This window comes from Tamandua tetradactyla, chromosome 11 (assembly GCF_023851605.1).
Source record: "Tamandua tetradactyla isolate mTamTet1 chromosome 11, mTamTet1.pri, whole genome shotgun sequence".
Taxonomy (NCBI): domain Eukaryota; kingdom Metazoa; phylum Chordata; class Mammalia; order Pilosa; family Myrmecophagidae; genus Tamandua; species Tamandua tetradactyla.
Genome location: NC_135337.1, coordinates 46,879,496 through 46,902,074, shown reverse-complemented (window position 1 = coordinate 46,902,074; position 22,579 = coordinate 46,879,496). Strand labels below are relative to the sequence as shown.

General features: G+C 37.2%; 1 protein-coding gene across 4 annotated transcripts in view; it reads left to right on the top strand.

The window, feature by feature from the left end:
- Positions 1-7,393: 7,393 nt before the first annotated feature.
- The window catches only part of PTGFR (prostaglandin F receptor), a 49,924-nt gene continuing 34,738 nt past the window's right edge, over positions 7,394-22,579 (top strand). The window contains exons 1-2 of one of the 4 annotated variants that reach the window (XM_077120525.1): positions 7,394-7,503; positions 8,942-9,811. In XM_077120525.1, coding sequence (XP_076976640.1) covers positions 9,014-9,811 — 798 coding nt within the window. In that variant the 5' untranslated portion in view covers positions 7,394-7,503; positions 8,942-9,013. Of the gene's footprint in view, positions 7,647-8,941; positions 9,812-22,579 lie in introns of all 4 variants that reach the window. The other 3 variants (XM_077120522.1, XM_077120524.1, XM_077120523.1) reach the window with 3 other exon arrangements.

The following is a 22,579-nucleotide window of genomic DNA, read 5'->3' as shown; positions in this document are numbered from 1 at the left end:
TCCATCCTGGGGGTTGAGTAGGGGAAGTCCAGCCAGGTGTCTCCCATTCAGGCCCAGTGCCCCAACCCACAGCAGATGAGTGATTCCAAATGGTTTTTAAACTTCTGTGTCAGGATGTGCTCAGTACGTGGATGAACATGGGTAGGAAGCTTGCCCCTGTCTAAGACATTCCTCACCTAAAGTGAGGGTGGAAGCTAACATGCTACATCACGAGATGCCCCAGGGTGTGTGAGCTGACCCCAAACCTACCCAAGCCTGTGGCTAGTCTCCTTCCCAGGTGGAGATTGGCAGCAGTTGCCAAGTGGAAACAGGGTGACCGAGAACATGTCTCATGTAGATCCATCTAAGGGAGGTGGGACTGCACATGAATCAAGGTTCCAAGCCCCTGGGCTCATGGCTTCATTATTCCATCACATCCACTTACAAAATGCAACTTAAAAGATAAAATTATTAAGAATTATCAAGATGGCAACTGCAGAGCATGAACCCCAAGTGTGGAGTCCTTCTGAATGCCAGACCCTGTACCAACATCCAAGAATCCAGCTCTGCTTTCTGGTTTAGCTCTTTTAACATTGCTTCTGCATCTGTGAGGGCTCCAGTTTTCAGGGAAAGCAGTTTCCTCTTTGTACTGAGTTAGAGAAACAGTGAGCTTATCAATATTTCCCCCTTCAAGCACTCTTTATTTGAATTACAGTTCTAGAGTCTAATTTTTAATGGTCTTTTAAAGAATGATTTTCTTTACTTTTCCCTATATGGTTTCATCATCCTTTGTGGTGGTTTCAGATTTGCTCTGGATTTGGATGCTGGTGTTTTGAAGCTTCACTATGCTTCACTAATGTGAAGTTCATGTGAAAATCATGGACAAATATTGCATGTAGTCAAGGAATCAAGATGACCTCTGATAACCACTTAGCCACAAAAGAACAGACCATGACGGCTGCCAATACCTGCTTCCAAATACAGTATGTAGGGGAAGTCGTGGCTGCTCGCCATCTGCTGTGAAGTAGTGCAGGCCAGTCATTAAAATCATGGACTTGGAAATTGAGCAGAACTGGGACTGAGTTCCTCTCTACTGTTATATGATTTAATCTTTTAGTCTTACAATAACTCAGTTGGCTCATGTAAAATGGGGACAGTGGTTTTGCCTTTTCTCATAGAGTTCTTGGAAGAGTTAATTGAATAATACATATATGAGGTGACTAACATGGTACTTGGGACATAGTCCTCAATAGATATAGACCATATTTTTCAAATGTAAGCATGAACAAAAAAGTGAAGGAGGCAAAGTTTGTTTCCAGAGCACCGTTCTCCTTTTTGGCACCCAGCCCTTGGCATCCCAGGAACTTTGACACTAACACATCTATGGGGCTGCACCTGGTCCATTCCCTCTCATGCAATGAACTCTCACTTGTCAAAAACTATTTGTCCAGTGTTCCATAAGCTCAGGACCATTTTAAGAAAAATAGTTACCTTTGTGGATTGCATTTGTTTCTTAGCTGGATCTTAGAAATCTGTGTCCACTATTGATGTCAGGAAGAAAATGATCCAAAAGAACAAGGGGAAACCTGGAAAATGATGAAGGTGATATACAAAGAAAAGTAAAAATAGGGACTATGAACAAGAACTAAGCTGTCATTGCCATTGCCGGATTTTAAGTCTCTCAATGGCAGAAACTGGGACTATATTATCTGTGCGCCTTCAGCATCCTTAGCATAGTACCTTGCTCATTTTAAGAGTTCAGTTTAGTGGAATGCATAGTGTTAAGCACCTAGGACTCAGGAGTGAGTGGCAGGGAGCAATGTCTGGGCTGAAAGGAAGTGTGGAGACACATGAAAGGTTTAAGAGAGTCTGCACTGCCCACTGTGTTCCCAAAATGAAGAAGAAAGAGCTGAGTACTTCATGTTTCTTCATCTCTCCTTTGTTTAAAGAAGATAAAAATAACCATCTTCCAAGGTTAATGGTGTGCCTTAAAAGAGCTTGTCACAGTGTTGGCACAGGATAAGAATTTAGTAAAAATTAGCTTTCTATTCTGCTTCCTCCCAACCATTCCCATCTTTCCACTTCCCAGACTTTCTGATCTGTTCCCGTCTGAAGAATTAACAAATATTAATGCTGAAAAAGTGCCCCTGTTGGTCTTGGATATCATGAAAGAATGTAGATGAATTATTGTAAAACCTACTAAACAAACAAACAAAAACAATATAGGCAGGTGTCCTGGTGGTAGTGTTAGCAGCCACAATCCTGTGTGTAAACACAGCAACTTTAGGTTTTATTAAACCCAGAGGCAGTGTAGGGAATTGGTAAAGGGTGGGTTTTATGGCATAAACTTGGTTTTGTCACATGTGCTCACTTTTTTTAACCAGGCAAGTTACTTAACTACTTTGCACAACTGAAATATGTGAGAAATTATAGCATACTACTTCCTTCTTCTGTTCATTCATTTACTCATTCAATTGTAACTGAGTACCTATCACTGGATGTGCAAGGTGCTGGAAACACATGATCATGACATCACAGTTAGCATGGGGTACAGCAAACACATGAACTTGGATCATGGTGCTGAACCCTGAAGACCGAACAGGAGTCAAGCAAAGGATGAGGGGTTGGAGGAAGATTGCTAAAAGTAGAGGGAGAAATGTACTTGAATACCTGCAGTCACGTTTCAAGAGCTGAGAGAGTATTGGTATTGTTGAAGCATAGAGTTCAGGAGGTGAGAAAAGACATGCTAGTATCTATTAATGTTGTACAGTAAAAGTATTCTGTTTAACAGCTTTTCCAAACCTGATCGATCTTAAAAGCAAACAGATAAAGCCCATATTAACCTTTTATGAAAACTGAAGCCCCAGAGAAAAAACTTGGGGAAATAGTGGATGGAAAATAGACAAATATTTCAGGGTTTTAAGTGGGAGATTCACATAACCATATTTGCATTTTAGAAAGATAATAACACCTACCGAGTATGAAAGCTCAGCTACTTTTCAAAGCATTTAACTAATTTAATCCTTATAATGAGTCTTTGAGATAGGGACTATTAATATTTGCCTTGTTAAAATGAAGAAACAAAGGCGTAAAGGATTAGGTAGTTTCCTTAGATTTTAAAACTGGTTGTAAGTGGAGGGGCTTTAATCTGTTCCATGAACTGAATCTCAGTCAGTCTGGCCTTGGAGCTGGTACTCAAGTTATCAGTCTGATTGCATGGGGGCAACGGATTGGAGTAAAGCAAGATTGGAGACAATGAGGAGCAGATTGTTGCTGTAATTCAAGCGAGAGATGATGGGCACTTGAACTTCATACATTTATTTGGAGGATTAACTATTATAACATGATTAGAATGCATAGTTTCTATCCATGATAGGCAATCAAAAATTGGTAGTTTTCATGCATATAAGGAGACTTGATAGATGAGAAATGTGACATTCCAGATTTGTGGATTGATCACAAATGTTGGTTATTCATATGGAGGAAAAGATTGGATTCCCAGCTCATAGCATATACAAAAAAATCATTATCTGAAGGATTCAAGAATTATATGTGAAAAGCAAAATATTAAAATATTTAGAAAAATTATAGTAGAATATCTTTGAAGTCTCAGGGTTGGGAAGAACTTTTTCAATACAACACAAAAATGCTAGAGCCATAAAGATGAGATTAAAATATATAACTTTGATTACATTAAATTAAGAGCTTCTGTTTGTAAAAAAGACATCATAAACCAAGTGAGGAGACAGGTTGTGATTTAGAAAAAGATATTTGCAAAACATACAACTGATGGAGGATTAGTAATTAGAAAATATAAAGAATCAATAAGAAAAAGCCAACAACCCAACTAAAATTGGACACATGACACAGAAAAAAACATGGCAAAGGGAAATATAATTTATTGCCATAATGTGATATCATTTTACAAACATCTGGTTGTTAAAAATTAAAATGCTAGAAAATACCAAGTGTTACCATGAATGTAAGTGAAGAGGAACTCTTCTTCAAATCTGGAAGAATTGATACAACCACTTTGGAAGACATTTTAGTATTCTCCTGGAAAGGTGGGCATTCTCATACTCTTGACCCAGCAATTTCACTCTAGATATATAATTTAGAGAAACTCTAACATAAAGTAATGAGTACAAGAACATTTACTGTAGAATATAAATATAGAGCAAAAAAACCTGGAAATAACACAAATGGCTATTTACAGAATAATATTTCAAGAACTTGATATCTAAACATAGCAATATTATAGAAATTTGAAAATGAACAAATCACTACAACATTCAACAATATGTATAAATCTTACAAACTTTTTATGAAAATGCAAGTTGTAGATACAAAACAAGTTAAGATACAAAAACAGCAACAATAATAATATATGGGTTTATCTGCTTGCTTACATGCTAAAACAATTCAAAATGCAAGAGAATGATGACAAGCACTCAATTCAGGATAGTGTTTACTTCTGTTGTCATAGGAAAATGGAATGGGGAAAGAGCATAGTGGATAGATGTTATGATATTGGAAATCCTTTGTAGTCTTTCTATAGTTCTTGAATTGGGTATTAGGTTTATGAGTGTTAATTCTATTAGTATAATTGACAGCTTAAAAGTATACTACATATATTACTTTTCATGTATCAAGAAGTTACATAATAAACATAAGAAAATAAAAGGTAGTAATTATTATTTTCATTCATACCACACTGCGTCATTCTTCCACTATTAATCTTGATGGCATATTTCTGCAAAGCTTTACTAGACAGTTTTATTAAAACTATAAAAATCAGCTTCCAACACTCCCTCTGATTTTTATGGAGTTTTTATTTCAACCTCAATGTCACGGAGTCCCTGATTCTCTGACTTTAATTTTAATGTACATATATTTTGTGCAAAGTGTCTTGCATAATAAAATCCTGAATGCAGGTGATTTTCAAGCACACACCTGTCATGGTGTTATTTCATTCTATATGGACAGACATCAGTTTTGCCCCCATTTAACACAAAAGGGAATTGAGGATATCTAAAATCACATCAATGTTTTGGACATGTATGATGCAAAAGAAAATGCATTCCCCTAGCCTGGCAGCTAGGGTCTTGCATGCTTTGTACAGCTGTATTTTTCGCTCTTAGAAATAGTGCCTGGCACAGAATAGGTACTCAGTTAATGTGTTAAATAAATGCATAAATGAATAGTTTAATTAGGGTGTTCACGTCTCAGAAGGAACAATATAATAAACTGCACTACTTCTCAGAAGGGTTTATCAGCATTTGTTACCCGTTATGCATTACTAATATTTGGTCTGTTTCTTTCCCTCGTCTGCTGATTCACAAACTTCTTCACAGATAAGCACTCAAGTGTTGCCTCTGGCAACTTGAATCACATTTGGCTCTTACAAGACCAGATACACAAATACACACACATTTTTTTTCAGGGTATTTGATTTATTCTTATTATTAGCTTGCTCCATTAGCAGTGTATCATTTCTATCTTGAGAAGAGATGTTGGTGTTTTAGAATCTTTTATTGATGTTCAGATGAAATATGTCTCAATTAGGAATGAATTCTAAAAAGGAAACTCTCAGTGCTTTGAAAACTATTGCTTTTTTTTCTTTCTTTGCTTTGTATATATATTATACAACAAAAAAGTTTTTTTTAAAAAGGGAAACTCTGAAAATACATGCAAAGATAGATAATTCTTTAAAATGGGATTTATCAAATACTTTGCAATATAAAGTAATATTGTTTGGGGAATATATTACATAAAGTATGTTATGATCTGACATTGCAATAACGAGAATTTTTTATTTTATTTTTTTTTTACCCAGTAAATAATACGGCTGCTGTTAATAAGATGCTCATGTGAGAGCCTGAAAGCATTCCAGATCCTGAACTACAATATCTGGAAATGGTCATGGTAGCATTTATTAGTTTAAACATTTGGTGGGTGGCTAGTCATTGTCCTAGGTAAGGATGGAGAGATAAACAAGACCTTTTCAGGAATTCAGTTCAGTGGGAGAGGGATAAGTAAACAGATAATTGCAATGTAATGTGATTAAGTGCTATTAATCATTAAAGGAAAGAAATAAATCTCTAGGTCATTCACATTTTCAGTGTAGCCTATTGCATACTTGTTCTTTGGATATTGGCAATCCAGATATAATATTTCTCCATTGACCTAAATATTTGATTAACCAAAATACTCAATTCCCTGATCATACCTGAATATCAGTTTATTGTACAGATTATGATTATATCATTAGAAAAAAACTCAAAATCTACCACAGGGGAAAACTGCATAGTCATTCTTTCTACCATTAATGGCTAATTTATGTTATCTCACTTTAGCATTTTATGATCCTTTTCAATTTCCAGGAATTTAGAAGCCGTTATGATTTCAGAATGGAGAAAAGGTGGTTTATTTCCTTGTGGCAACTAGTTTTTCCCACAGGTGCTGACAACATTTTACTAACACAAAAAGAACAAATATCAATAATAGATTCACATAATTGGCCAAAAAAAAAAAAAAAGAGAGAGAGAGACAGTTAAATAGATATGGATCAAAACTATATTAGCGAAAGCAACCATAACAGTACACAAATAGCTCAAATCGTAATTCTTAATAGAGCTGTTACATACTTCTTTACTTCATCTATAAAGGGTCCCTACAAAATTTGTTAGATGCACATCTCTTTGGGTATATCAATAGAAATTCTGTTCTCATTAAACTTTCATATTCACTAAAATGTTACTAATCCCTTATCCGCAGGTGTCCTTCAAGAATGCGTTCTATCCTTTTCTCTTTTCGCAGATTTTCAGAAAGCTAGAAACAGAGTCCAGCCCTCTTTGTGACGGTTAACTCTAAGGCTTGAATACCAATTTTCAAGTTCCTGTGGGAACTCTCAAAACTCAGACTCTCAAAACACAATCTCCTTCTATTTGCTTTCTTTATCCTTTTCGAGCTGGACTCGGAATGAGTTCAGTCTGCAAACTACAATCTGACAGTCCAACACTAACAGCCGTCTTTCCGCTTTTCTCCGCTGCCCAAAATCCTATCTTACAGCCTCAGTCAGCCCTTAGCCTTGAAACTGAGTTTAAAACAAAACTTTCTCCTAGCTGGCCCGGCTGCTGAGAAGGCAGCTCTGTTGCTGATGGGGTGGACCGAAAAGCGGTGCCTTGGTCTCTCCTGGTCCTGCTCTACATTCTTGGAAAAAGGGGGCGGAGAGGAGACAGAAAACCAAGGGGCGGAGGTCAGCGGCGCTTTCCATCCAGCCCCGGCTGCCGGCGCCGTTAAGTGCAGAGGAAGCGGAGGGACCCGGTGCGCCGGTAGTGTCCAAGCCCGGGAAGCGCGCGGAGGGAACGCCTGGCGGGACGAGCGCCAAACCCCGCGGCGGGAGCACTGTGCTGCGAGCCGAGCAACCTGCGGCGGCGGCGTGAGGACACGCGCGGGATGGCGCACGCGAGGGCGCGCTCTTCTGCCCCGGAGAGCGCCACGCCCGCGGCCCGGGATGTCAAGGTAACCACCATCCGTCCAGCGACTGGATTCCCACGGGTCGGCGTATGGTAATTCTGCCCGACCGAAGTTTCACCAGTCCATCCCCCCGGCTGCCGCGGCAGCCGGTTTCTCCGGAGGGTATCTTAACCTGTGCTTGGCAAAAAGTTCGGACCAGATTCCCTAAATTGGGCAGATCAGCTTGGAGAGTAGGAGGTCCCCGGACCCACCCGTGCCGACTGGGAGCTGCGCGGATGGGGTCCGGGTAGAAGGAGTAGCAGGAGGGGAGTGGGCAAAAGGAGAGGTTCTGTTCTCTCCCTGAAGCCGCATTTCGACTCCTGCCGCGGGGCGGGCGCAGGCCTTTGGCGCCCCCCAGGGTGGGAGGGAAAAAGCGGCCTGCTGGCATTTGAGCAATCGCAAAGCTAGGAGGTTTCGGGAGGATGTTGCAAGCAGAAGTATGGGGGCGGCAGGGTAGTAACCGGCGAAAATCGAGCTGTAAGAACTGGATGCAGCCGGGGCGGCCCGAGTGGGGCCAGTCCCAGGAAAGGCTGGCTCCGGAATTCTCGGCCTCCGGGAAAGCTGCTTGGGAAACGCCAATCGAATTAGCTCGGGGCGGGGTGGCTGTGGTCGTGGGTATCGAGTGTCCGTGACTCAGACCTTTCCCCACTGGGAAGAGGGCGCCAAATAAAAACTTCCCATTGGATGTTGTTACCCCGAAGCTTCAGCTTAATCACCGGTACCTAGGCAGATGTGGACAGAAAGCACACGGCCTGTCCCCCCTCCCCCCCCCCCCCGTCGTGAGCCAGGATCTCATCATAGAAAACCTTCTTATAGACTCACCAGTCTGCCTTTCAAGGGTCAATGTGTGTGGTTTGCCGTTATTCAATTTAGATTAAAAAAAAAAAAACATATTCAGAAAAGCCCCACTTAAGCATCTGTGAACTTGCTGACTTCTCCTCCACCCCCACCCCTGCCCCTTACACTTGAAGAAACTGCTGTATCTGCCTCATGTACAGGTTGCACTTAATTCACCTAAGGAATGATCTGCAGTTTGGGCATCAAGTCCATAAGAGAAAAGAGCATACATTTTCAAAAGTCGTCTAGTTATTTATAAATAGGCTGTTAGGATTTCAAAAAGCTGTATTGAATTTTAAATCTAGTCTTGCTATAATGATTTCATTTTAAAGTGTCTGTGAAGTATCAGCAGAAGACATACAGGAGGTGCCCATTTTCATGTGGGCCACTGAGGTTAATAAGGAGGTCTTAATGCTGGCAGCTTCATTACCTTGAACATGAAATGTGGAACCACAGGCAGATATGTGCTGATTTCGGTATGATGCAACCTTGCTCATGATAGGCCAGATAAATCAGATTCCCACCTCATGGTGCTGTGGCGCTTCTGTCTTAAATGAACCATGAGCAGTTATTTGGTGTTCATAGCTCCTCTTTCTTTATGCTACAGATGTCGGGATTGCAAGCCTGCGCTGCTTTGAGAGGGAGATGACTTGAGTGACCGGCTTTCATCTCCACAACAATGTCCATGAACAGTTCCAAACAGCCACTGTCTCCTGCAGCTGGGCTCCTCTCAAACGCAACCTGCCAGACGGAAAACCGGCTTTCAGTGTTTTTTTCAATAATCTTCATGACCGTGGGAATCTTATCAAACAGCCTTGCTATTGCCATTCTCATGAAGGCGTATCAGAGATTTAGACAGAAATCCAAGGCTTCCTTTTTGCTTTTGGCTAGTGGCCTGGTAATCACAGACTTCTTTGGTCATCTTATCAATGGAACAATAGCAGTATTTGTATATGCTTCTGATAAAGACTGGATCCGTTTTGACCAGTCAAATATCCTTTGCAGTATTTTTGGTATCTGCATGGTATTCTCGGGTCTGTGCCCACTTTTTCTAGGCAGTGTGATGGCCATTGAGCGCTGTATTGGAATCACCAAACCAATATTTCATTCTACGAAAATCACATCCAAACACATGAAAATGATGTTGAGCGGTGTGTACCTGTTTGCTGTTTTTATAGCTTTGCTGCCCATCCTTGGGCTTCGAGACTACAAAATTCAAGCGTCGAGAACCTGGTGTTTCTACAAAACAGAACACATCACTGACTGGGAAGATAGATTTTATCTTCTACTTTTTTCTTTCCTGGGACTCTTAGCCCTTGGTGTGTCATTCTCGTGCAATGCCATCACAGGGATTACACTGTTAAGAGTTAAATTTAAAAATCAGCAGCACAGACAAGGCAGGTCTCATCATTTTGAAATGGTCATCCAGCTCCTGGCAATAATGTGTGTTTCCTGTATTTGCTGGAGTCCGTTTCTGGTAAGAGCCTAATGTTTTGACTAGTTTCTGCTTTCTTCATCTTATCCATTTTTAAGATGAAATTTGTTTTCGTTTTCAAAGTTGTTAGTGTTAATGGGAGATACTGGTCTATTGGTTACATGCTGCAGTGTATCTCTACTCAAAACTTATTTCAGTGCTTAAACTTAAGTCTGGGTTAGAATTAAACTTTTTATGACACGTAGTTATTTTCCCAGAAGCCCTGAATTGACTGAAATATGTTGCTAAACAATTCTAACTATAATGTTACCTGCTTTTAGTGCACTATAAATTCATTGCAGCATAAGTAACACATGTTTAATATATAATTATGATTGGTTCCTATAATATGAAGAAAGATCAACTAATTATAATACAATACAGACTTTAAAGTCTTGATAGAAGTTCATGCAGATTATTAGTTTATAGAATGGGCATACTAGCTAGCTGGTTCTTCTAAACATGGCCTGACCACATCTCAGCTTGCAAGAGGTATTGGATTGAGATATTAATATGAATAGCTCAGATGAAGAAGTCTCTAATTCACTAACCCTGGGAGATAGTGCAGCAAGAAGAATGACTGGCAGGAGAGTCAGGAAATCTGGTTCAGAACGTGGAGCAAATAGGGGTGGAAAGTGGTTGAGTGCTCTGTTGTAATCCTCTGTTATTTATTTTCGAAGTTCCTTTCCTATAATTTCATTCTGTTGTTTTATTTCAGTTTTTAAACCAACAGCTTGGTATTTTTATTTGGAAATAGAAGCGAAAATGAAGGCATAAGCAACAAACAAGTCATTCATATTACCTTCCAGGTAGAAGACAAAAAAATTAATTCTTTTAATTGATAAATGTCAACTCTCTCCAGCATTTTACTCTGTGATCAAAGGAGTGCCAAGATGCCCTGTGAGAGGGGGAAAAAACCTCCTGTAGGGAGCTAGGGACAGCAAAGTTTTTTTAAAGTTTCTTTTTGTGTGATAATGGGAGAAATGACCTGATATCCATAGATAGTAATACAGGTGATACAAAGGTAGAGGTGAGGCAAAAGGAAAGGTAAGACAGAGGTCATGATGATACCAGGGTATCTACTTGTATGGCAGGATGGAGGTGCTTGCAACCAGTGAGTTTTCCTAGACCCCAAACTGGCCCATTTGTCTTAATTATCTTTTTCAATGGAGTTTTAATAAACAATCTAGATAATTTTGATGAACATAAAAATGTGTGAATGCTGGTAAAGACAGATCCTATGATAGCATCCCATTTATTTTACAAAAGGACTGCTTCTTTTGTAATATTTCTTTCTTTTTATACTATTGCTTAAAAATTTTAATTTATCTTCTTGAATTGTTAAATCATTTAAATGTCTTCTCATGTTGTTTTTTAATTAGCAAGGTCATCATAACCCAACTAAGGAGAGGTACGGTCTGTCAATGGCAAGTCAACATTTTGGCACATGCTTGCTGTCAGTTTCTGAGGCCGTAGGTGAAACCAAGTGAGGGTCTGATCTGTGCTCATAGCATAGGCCTTTGAATCTGAATAACAGGGACCAATTATAACAACTCATGGAACCACTTCAGCATTCGTTTTTGAGGAGTTTAATTTCTGCCACTTGACAAAAGGTATTCTTTTTCTTAGTTACACTTTGATATAAAGTAGCATTTCAAAATATATAGTGTTTGAGTACAGTGGAAATTCATTTGAGGGTTGGAAAGGAAATATGGAAAAAGTGAAAAAAGAGATGGCTAAAAGTGTTTAAAGAAAATGTTTAAATGACAGTCATAGCCCCAAAATGCACCTTACAATAAAATAGTGAATGAAGTAAGAGACAGCTAATCTGGACAGTGGAGGTGATTACTCGGGCTTTAATTTTTATTTCTTCTCAATTACCTTTAAAATTCTGTTTAGTTCTGGCTTTTGACTTTGAGAAATATGAGTGGTAGGTTTATTACTGTAATATAATGAAAGGTAGCAAAATTTCAGACCGTCACCATGGGCAGGTTGAATTTGTGCTTTACTCTAATTTCCTTTCCTAAATTTTTGGTTTCTTTACTGTTAGAATACATATGACAATTTTATTCATATTCTGAACATATTTCCTCATGGAAACAGTTTCATTTTAATGAAACATTTTCTGTGATCTACTTTCTTTTTAACTGAATTATTGACACATCTTGTGACGCAGATGCATCAGTACTACTAAAATGCTTATTTTTAGTTCGAAATTTCTTTCTGTGTTGGACACAAAGTAAATGCGCAATAGCTGCTCCTTGATGGATTGATATTTGGAGTTGTTTCAAACATTGTTCATACTTTGGTAATTAAATTAAGGTCATCCTATAAGTCTGAGTTGAAACTTATTTAAAAATTCGGGTTTAAGAATATTAAAATAATAGCCAGCCCTTACTATCTCAGTTGAAACATTATTACTTTTTTGCTAAGGTGCCTAGGGGAATTGTACAGATGGGAATGTTGGAGCCACCGTTCTCTTGCCCACCTGAAATCAGGCTACTAGTTTTTAAAAAAGTGTTATAATGTGATAGCTTCAGGTTAATGCCTTACTTTACACATGTCCTTTTTTCAATGAATGACATATTTGAATTGCTGGATTTGTAATTTAAATGAACATCTGCACACACTTTTTGACCTTTGTTTAATGTCATTTCTATGCCTACATTAAAATGAGGAAATGAGTAAGGTACAGATGATGTCTATACTTGAGAGAGTGTATTATATTGAAACATATCAAGGTGGTGATAATTTCTAAGACTATTTAAAATTGCAGCTAATGACAAAGAAGAGAATTTCTTAGTTTTGTCAAAAGAATTTAAACAGTACAAAGTTAAGATGATCATGTCGCTTGTTGGAAATCTCTTGATTAGTATGTTTTTAATTTCTCAAAGGGGAAAATATGTCTTTTCAGAAAATGGGATTTAGAAATATAGTATAATCAAAATATTATTTTAAAATATATCTTGCTAAAGACTTTTAAAATTTTACAATATTTGGATTTTGTAATTTTAAACATGGTTAATTCAAATAAGTTTATTTAATTATGCTCCTGATAGAAAAATGTAGGAAACTGCAACAGGCACTTATTAGCTTACAATTTCATTTAGCAAGAAATTAATTCCAAAAAAATCTTTGTGAGTCAGACAACAATGATGTGTTTACTAGGTGGGTCACTTTTCCTTAATAAACAAATCTTGAAGGCATTCTTTTGAGGTTTTTGTTGTGAAGGGGAAAAAAAGATATTTACCACAAGTTCAAGTAACATTGTCTTGATATTCTTTGCTTCTGTCTTTGCATGGGTGATTTTTTTTTTTTTTTTTACTGTTCCGTTTCTAGAATATGTAACTCTAAAAGGAATTTATTATTATTGCTATGCGTATTTTAGCAGTTTGGCAGAGCAATAAATACTTGTTGACTGATTGACTGTAACTTAAGTAGCACGAATGTCAAAAGATTGGAAATGATTGACCAGAATGCAGATTTCAGAGTTTATAGGTAAGAGTTAAGCATATAAGAAACCCAAATGATGATTTTAAAATCTGTTTCTAAGTCAGCGATTTCAGACTCATGACAGTATTAAATCTAAACTATCTTTTGCTAGAAGGCCGTACATTTGTTTTACCTTCTCTTCAGGGAGAGGGGATCATTTTGAATTGGAAAAAGAAGTATACAAAGAGCAAAATGTCTTGTGTAGGTGAGTTTCCCCAGGAATTTGTGTTTATGTCCAATTTTAGTTGAATTTTTCTAAGATTGTAACTCGTTTGCTAATATTTCTAATCAATGTATCAAAATATCATTGGGTCACCAAGGTGTTTGTTAGATAAAGATCAAAGTACTGGATGGCTAATCGAACATTGGCTGAAATTTCTAAAGGTACTGACATCATACTGCCCTGATCTTCAGGAGCTAATGGCAAATGAAGAAGCAACATGACATCATAGAACATGTTGACTATTAGTAAAGATTGTTTTCTTTGAAAGGCTGACAGTCTTCGTCATCATAATTAAGAACTCTATAACAGAAATTTGTGTATGTGTCTTGTGAACTTGTCTCAACGCTAAAATGATAGGGAATGGGTGTGCATTTATGTCTTAAATTAAAAAAAATTTGGAAAATGTTTAAACATATATATATATGCATAAATTATTGTTTAATTGTTTCCCACATTGAAACTATTAATTAACCAATTCACAGTTCTAACTGATCACACCAGACAAGAGTGGTTCTAATGGGTTGTCTTTTCAAGTAAAAGAAAACGAGCCCTTTGTAATTTTGTGTCAGATTTTGGAAAGTAGGGTTTTTTTGTTTATTCCTGGATTGTTGCTAATTTTAGAGGCAATGTTTTTGTAAGTTGTTTTAGCTTGTTCCTATGTGTACCTTTGGGATAGAGGGGTAGAAATAATGTTGTCTGGAAAAAGGGCCTGATGACACTTAGGTTCAATTTATATGAAACTCTTAAATAACTTGGAAATACACAACTCAAAGTTAATATCCAGAAGAAAAGGCTTATTTTCGAGATGTATTTTTGTAGTTTAATGTATGGGAAGTTAGGCTGTGTCTGCATTTGGGCAGGCAAAGAGTCAGTGGTGTGGGGTCAATGATGGTAGCTGACAGAGGAACAGATCTGGAAGATTTGGGAACATATTCCTAACCCTGAGCCTTGGTGTTCTCTGCCTGAAACACTTTCCTCCTGACACCCACATGGCACTCTCCCTCACCTCCTTTCACGTGCTCAAATATCACCTGCACAACAAGACCATCTGTCTGGATAATCTTAAAAAAATTACCCTTCTCTTCTCTCTTCCCTTTCTCTCTCTTCATAGCACTTAGCAGTCTCTGCTAACATAGTATGCATTTCTTTGTTTATTTGGTCCTTGTTTGGTTTCTACCTCTAGAACATGCGCTCTCTGAAGAATGGGACCTTGTTAATTGCTGTATCCTCAGTACCTAGGCAATGTCTGACACTTTGCTGGGGTTGGTAAGTATTTGCTGAATGCAACTCGCATGAAGAAGGGCTCTGGTGGTGACTGCATTCATTTGCAGCTTGGCCCCACTTGCTGATGTGGTCAGGACCTGTTGAAAGATCTCTGGATATTTCTAATACTTATAATTGTGCTGTGGGTTGGAGAGGTCTGGGAGAAGGAAAGTTTCTGTTCTGAGGTTCCTCAGGAGTTTCAGTTGGAAATAGCCCTGGGGAATCCAGGACATTCTAAAGTTTGAACTTGGGGCTAGTATTTCAGAATTGTGTCAGTTTTTAGGGGACTTTCATGTTTAAACTAGGATTGGTGTTATTTTCTTATGGCTTTACAATTATTTGTTTTCGTATTAGTTTCCCTTGTTAGTCTTGGTGGTCCTTGGGGGCTACTGGTTTGTCCTTTGTTTTCTACAAACAGTGGGTCATTAAGCAATGTTTGTTGAATGAATAAATTAATGAGTCAAGAATTGAATGGGGAGTTTTGAAGACAAAAGAAAATATTAGGTAATATAAATCTGAATTAATTTTGCCCCATAAACTTTAGGACTGCCTTTCTCAATATAGTTACATACATATTTTTTGAAATGTGTTTGTTTTTTTTAATCTTTGAAGGAGTCATGTGAGGGGAAAAGAAGAAAAAAATTTACTCTGAATAAAGACTTGCAGACATTGCTTGTTCATTGTCATAAAATGAAATCTCTGATAAGTGTTGAAATTTTTCCAAAACATGAGTTTACTTGCATCAAGTCTTGACCAGCTGAATGAATGTGTTTACATATACATGCACACACTCATATATGGCAATTTGCTGTGCTAATGAGACTCAGATATTCCCAGTGGATACTATGGAGTCCCACCCATATCCCCTTTGGCAGAGTCATAAATGGAGAAAGTTCCCTTAGCGAACGAGAGCTGTCTTACCCAAGGTTATGCCCTCCATGGGCAGTTTATGTCCAGTGACAGACGGATGTTTGGATACAAAGCATTGGACCCCTTGCCTTATTTGTGACATTTCTGAAAACCAGACTTCAGAAATCACCAAAGGATCTGTTGAGGGCTTTTTTGCAACTGCCTCATGGCTCGGCTATTCCTTCTGTCCAATCCTGCCGCCATTACTGCCCCACATTCCTCAGTAAAGTCCCTGCATGCAACTATCTCTCTCAAAGTCTGTTTCCCGCAGAGTCAAACTTAGGACAATCTTCCAGAAGTCCATTTTTTCATATGTTACCTAAATATAAAGTATATCACTCTAGGTTATATGTTATGCTATTGTATAGCCCTTTGAAATTGAACTCATTTAGATATTATGTCATCTCCTTCCATGGAACTGTGTAGTGTAGAACTACCCAGAAAAAGTCAGCCAATTAAGGAAAAATTACTAGTTTGAGAATTTACACAAAAATTTGTTGCTTTGTATGTGTATGTTGGTCTGAAATAATTTGCAATTTTAAGTTCATTTACTATTGGTAACACATGGTTTCCTGTTTTTTAAGGAGAAAGGCTTATGAAAGGCCCAAAGTTATTGTAGACCTTGAGGTGACGCAAAAAAACATTAGTTGCATGATTTAAGTGTAAACAAGTCAAGAACATGGGTATTAAATTTTTACCTTCGTGGATAGAGAACTCCTCTGGCTTAATGTACTTGGGGTTTTTTATTAAGCCCCCAAACTTTTGAAGGACAATTCAAGATTTTGTTGGGCCCCTAAGTCATTTTGGTTTGACAATTTTAACTTTATTAGCTTAAACTTACCCTTATGAGAAGTTTATGAAGTGCACTCTCTTTATATTTGTTTTGGAAGGCATTTATAGCCACATCAGTTTTTACCTAGTGTATCAATGTCATTTATTTGTATTCAGAGGACTTCATACAATGAGGGAAATAGTGTCATTTGATATTTGTAAATATTACTTCACAGATTCGTGTAAATTTGTCATTCTGTTTGTCCTGGCTTAGGGTACAAATAGTACAGAGGAGTGGCCTCTGTTTTGGCTTTTTACAGGTGGGGAGGGAGTTTTTCTCACTCCTCCTCAGCCATTGTACCCCCATATAAAATTCAGACTGTGGAATGTTTAAATGGAGTGTGGCTTGTTGTGGTGATGAAGGAAACAGAGACATTCACATAAAAAGAGTTATTTTAGTTTCTTGTGCATCAAGTTGCAAACAATGAGAAATGATCAAGGTCATTTGATTAATTTCTTGTGCACTGCTGCAAACCGAGCCTTCCCTTTGGAATTGGGGAGTTGTACAGAGTGCAGACTGAGGACATGAGTCCCAGCCCCACCACCTCTTAGCTGTGGACCTGAAATTATTCTTAGTCAATTTTGAACCATCAGATTAAATGATTTGACTTCCGTAAAGTCTTGTGAGTGATTGACGTGAAGTTAACGCTCAGTAAAATTGAAAAATACTCAAAAAGTCTATTTTATGATTGCCACTTCCCATGCCAATTAAAAATAATCATCTGCACATAATTCAGATGTTTTCCATTTCTCCTCCTTTAAGAAGGTTTGGCTGTGTTGAGAGAAAGATTGGGAGCTCGTAGCTTCAGAAAAATTTCTTGAATATTTCCATTTGAGCTTTCAGATCATCGTGTCTTATTTCATGGTCTCATTAAAGTAAAGATGCTGCCTGCTATTTGTATCTTATTCAAATAATACCTAGAATATCATAATAATTTATAAAGTGTAGTTTATAAATAATTGTCATCAAGTTGCAAACAATGAAAAATGATCAAGACCATTATCAATGCTCAGAACTGTGATTAGTAGCAAGGAGTAAACTACAGAGCTCTTTCCTCAAAGGACTTTTTTAAAAATATTTTTATTCACAAAACAACATGCAACACAAACATTCTTAACATACAAGCATCTCATACATGGTACCCAATCAACGGCTCACAGTATCATCACATAGTAGTATATCCATCACCATGATCATTTTTTAGAACATTTACATCACTCCGAAAAAAAGAAAAAGAAAAAAAAAAAAACTCATGCATGCCATACCCCTCACCCCTCCCTCTCATCGACCACTAGTATTTCCATCTACCCATTGTATTTTAACCTTTGTTCCCCCTATTATTTGTTTTTTTTAATTCATATTTTTTACTCATCTGTCCGTACCCTAGATAAAAGGAACATCAGACAAAAGGTTTTTACAATCACACAATCACATTGTGTGTATATCTTTATACAATCATCATCTTCAAGAAACAAGGCTGTTGGAAAACAGCTCTACAGTTTCAGGTACTTCCCTTTAGCTGCTCAAATATACCATACACTGAAAAGGGGTATCTATATAATGCGTAAGAATAACCTCTGGGATAACCTCTCGACTCTTTGAAATTTCTCAGCCACTGACACTTTATTTTGTCTCATTTCTCTCTTCCCCCTTTCGGTCGAGAAGATTTTCTCAATCCTTTGATTTTGAGTCCCAGCTCTTTCTAGGATTTCTGTCCCACGTTGCCAGGGATGTTTACACCCTTAAGAGTCATGTCCCACATAGAAAGGGGGAGGGTAGTGAGTTTGCTTGCTGTGTTGGCTGAGAGAGAGAGAGAGAGAGAGAGAGAGAGAGAGAGAGAGAGAGAGAGAGGGAGAGGCCACATCTGAGCAACAAAAGAAGTTCTCTGGGGGTGATTCTTAGACCTAATTTTTTTTTTGAACTGTTTAAATATAAATAACCATCTATTTTCAACACCCTGCAATATTGGCATTCCTTTGTTCTTCCTCATGCAAAAACATTTTTTAATTTGTACATTTAGTCACTTATCATTTTACACTTTAGGCATTTCTAGATTATACCATCTCAGTCTTTATTGTCTATCTTTCCTTTTGGTTTCATATGTGCCCCCAGTCCACCTCCTTCTATCCTCACATTCGGCTTCATTCATCGTATTTACATTATTATGGTACACTCAGGTAGTATTGTGCTATCCATTTCTGAATTTTTATAGTCAGTCCCGTTGCACAATCTGTTATCCCTTCAGCTCCAATTGCCCAGTCTCTACCCTATTTTTATCTCCTGATAACCTGTGTTCTTAACTTCAATTAGCAAAGTTCACTCATTAATGTTAGTTCATATTAGTGAGACCATGCAGTATTTGTCCTTTTGTTTCTGGCTAATCTCACTCAGCATAACGTCCTCAAGGTCCATCCACGTTGTTACATGCTTTAAGACTTTATTCTGTTTTACAGCTGCATAATATTCCATCATATGTATATACTACAGCTTGTTTAGCCACTCTTCTTTTGATGGACATTTGGGCTGTTTCCATCTCTTGGCAATTGTAAATAATGCTGCTATAAACACTGGTGTGCAAATGTCTGTTAGTGTCCTTGCCCTCATGTCCTCCGAATAGATACCTAGCAATGTTATTGCCGGGTCGTATGGCAATTCTGTATTTAGCTTTTTGAGGAACTGCCAAACTGCCTTCCACAGCGGTTGTACCATTTGACATTTCCACCAACAGTGGATAAGTGTGCCTTTTTCTCCACATCCTCTCCGGCACTTGTCATTTTCTGTTTTATTGATAATGGCCATTCTGGTGGGTATGAGATGATATCTCATTGTGGTTTTGATTTGCATTTCCCTAATAACCAGGGAAGTTGAGCATCTTTTCATGTACTTTTTAGCCATTTGTATTTCCTCTCCTGAGAAGTGTCTGTTCATCTCTTTTGCCCATTTTTTAATTGTTTTTTTTTGTTTTTTTTCTGTTGTGTTGAACAATCTCTTTATGTATTCTGGATACTAGACCCTTATCTGATATATCGTTTCTAAATATTGTCTCCCATTGTGTAGGCTGTCTTTTTACTTTCTTGTCAAAGCTCTTTGATGCACAAGAGTGTTTAATTTTGAAGAGTTCCCATTTATCTATTTCTTTCTTCAATGCTTGTGCCTTAGGTGTAAAATCTAGGAAACCACCTCCTATTACAAGTTTTATAAGGTATTTTCCTAATTTTCTTTTAAAAGTTTTATGGTCTTAGCTGTAATGTTTAGGTCTTTGATCCATTTTGAGTTAGTGTTTGTATAAGGTGTGAGATATGGATCCTCTTTCATTCTTTTACATGTGGATATCCAGTTCTCTAAGAACCATTTATTGAAGAGACTGTTCTGTTCCAGGTGAGTTGGCTTGACTGCCTTATCAAAGATCAGTTGTCCATAGATGAGAGGGTCTATATCTGAACACTCTATTGGATTCCATTGGTCAGCATATCTATCTTTATTCCAGTACCATGCTGTTTTGACCACTGTAGCTTCGTAATATGCCTTAAATCCTCAAAGAACTTTTAATGTCATTGAAACAATAAGTTACTTACTAAGAGCTAAGATATCAGCTCTTGGAGAGTCAATATAATGTAGGGGTTCAGAGCCTGGGGTTAAGTCCTGCTGCTTCCACTCACTGGCAATGTGACCTTACCTGCTCTGTGTCTCAGTTTTTGTGTGTGTGTAAAATAGGTGTACTAATAGTCCCTACCTCATGTTGTGGTTGTGAAGATTGAGAAATTAATATATGTAAAGCACTTAAAATAGTGCTCGACATAGTACCATATACTTTAGTTACTATACTATAATGATTATATTATTTATTATTTTTGTTATTAAAAAGTAATAATGTAATAGTTAATTGCCAGCCAATGATTGATGCAAAGGCATTATGTAGTTATTAAATGAAAGAGTGCAGTGAGAGGGAGTTGTCACTTCAGATTTGGTAATCCACACGCTGTTATTTGTCTTTTATTTGTTAAGTATTTATTAAAGTCCCCACCATGTGTCAGGCACTATTCTAGAAGCTGGAATAATGATCACTGTGAATAAAATGTTTATAATATCTATGACTTTAAGCAACAGTACTTATAGAAAATGAAAATGTGGACATGTGTAGGAAATTGAAATATGAAGGTAACAGATATTCTGTTATGAATGTTTGTGCATGAGGTTATTTTTATGAATGATAAAAGGGAAATTTTCCAAGGTTTACCATCAGAAAGAAAAATTACTGGAAATAAATATTATCCAAGGGTAAGCAATGTAAATTGTAAAAACCAAGGAGAAATGAGGTAATGTATATAATTTCTAGAGAGAAGAATATGTCAAATAAGAAACTCTTGTGCAGCAGGTTGTAATAAATTAAATATTAAAAGCTAGAAATTTTTCCAGTTAATGGAACATATATAATAGGAAACTTAAATCAGGTAATAAAATATAAGAATTTTAAAAGTAGTTATTCTGCATTTATTTTTCTATTATGATAGGAAAGGTAGATCAGGATGTCAAAGAAAAATGAATGTTTATTGGAGAAATGAAGTATTATGAAAGCCACTGACTTTTCCTACGAATTTAGGTTAAGACTGTTAGAAGCACTAAAAGTAAAGCAAAGCCATTGAATTGATGTGAATATTAATGATAAAAATGGAGAAAATTTAAAAAATCATTTGTAATAAGTCATACATTTGTTGAGCAAAAGAAAGTCTGGCTATCTCTCTGGTGGGGAGTAAAGTATGGAGTCAGAGATGTGGCCTGGGAAAATATTCTTAAGGCAAATTCTAAGAATTATACTTTCTAACCACTTAATTTTACGCAGGATATTTGCACTCTCTTTTCCAGTCTCAAACTCTCACATGCATCCTCCTTTCCTTTCTCTTTCCACTTTTAATACAGGGATAGATACAACTATTTGTATTTTTCTGACCCTGCATGAGAGAGGGTAGGGGATTAATTGCTTAGTAATAGTGCAAGAATTGCTGATCCTGAAGATTCATTACTACGTATTAAATCACGTTGCTCTAGCAGCAGCAGCAACCAGCAGCTGTTGTTGTATTTTCCCCTCTGTGGCTTCTTACATTTATGTTCATAATAGGGGACCAGAAAACAGAAGGGAAAATACAAACCACCTGAAATACAGGAAGATGGATGGAGGAGTGGGTGAGGAACAGGGGAGAAGGCAAGAGACTTCAGTGAGATGGTGGTATAAGGGGCAGGAGAGGAAAGGAGAAAACTTCCTTTATTCCTGTGGACCTTTTCTTCTTATTGAAGAATATTAAATTTCGTGTATTATATTCTCTTACTTAAAAAAAAACAACCTAATGTTTTCTTTAACTGTGACATTTCGTTGTAAAAAAATACAGTGAACTACAAATTAAATTTTTAAAAATCTTTCCAAATCCCACTATCCAGAGATAACAACTCTTAGCATTCTGGGTACATACTTTTACTCAAATGGTATATAGTGAACATTCTTATTTTTGGCTTTGTATGCTTTGAGTGTACATACATCTACATACATGATGTTACTATGCATGTATATGTATATCTATGTATATATTTACATGCATGTGACATTGGATTGGGAAAGAGTGTTTTCTATTCTTGTAAAATGGAGTATATATTATAGTGTATTTCCTCTATTAATAATACTATAAAATATTTTCAATATATCCACCTCAAAATTTAACATAATTTGGAGCCAATTAGATGATATTTCCAATTTTGATATTATGAAGATTGCTGTAAAGCTCTAGGTACTTGTCTTTTTCTTTTTTTAGGACTGAATTCTTAAGTAGAAAGGCTAATCAAAGGGTGGATATAGTTTTAAGGCTTTCAAGATGTGTTGCCCTCCAGACAGATTCCATCTTTTCTCTATCTGACATCTCAATATGTCATACTCTCTAATACTAGGTATGACATATTTAAAAATTACAATTTGATGGGAAATATATTGTTTCTTTGATTAAGAGAGCCGTTAAAATTTTCTCATATTTATTAGATATTCATCTTTTTATGAATGTGTGGGTAT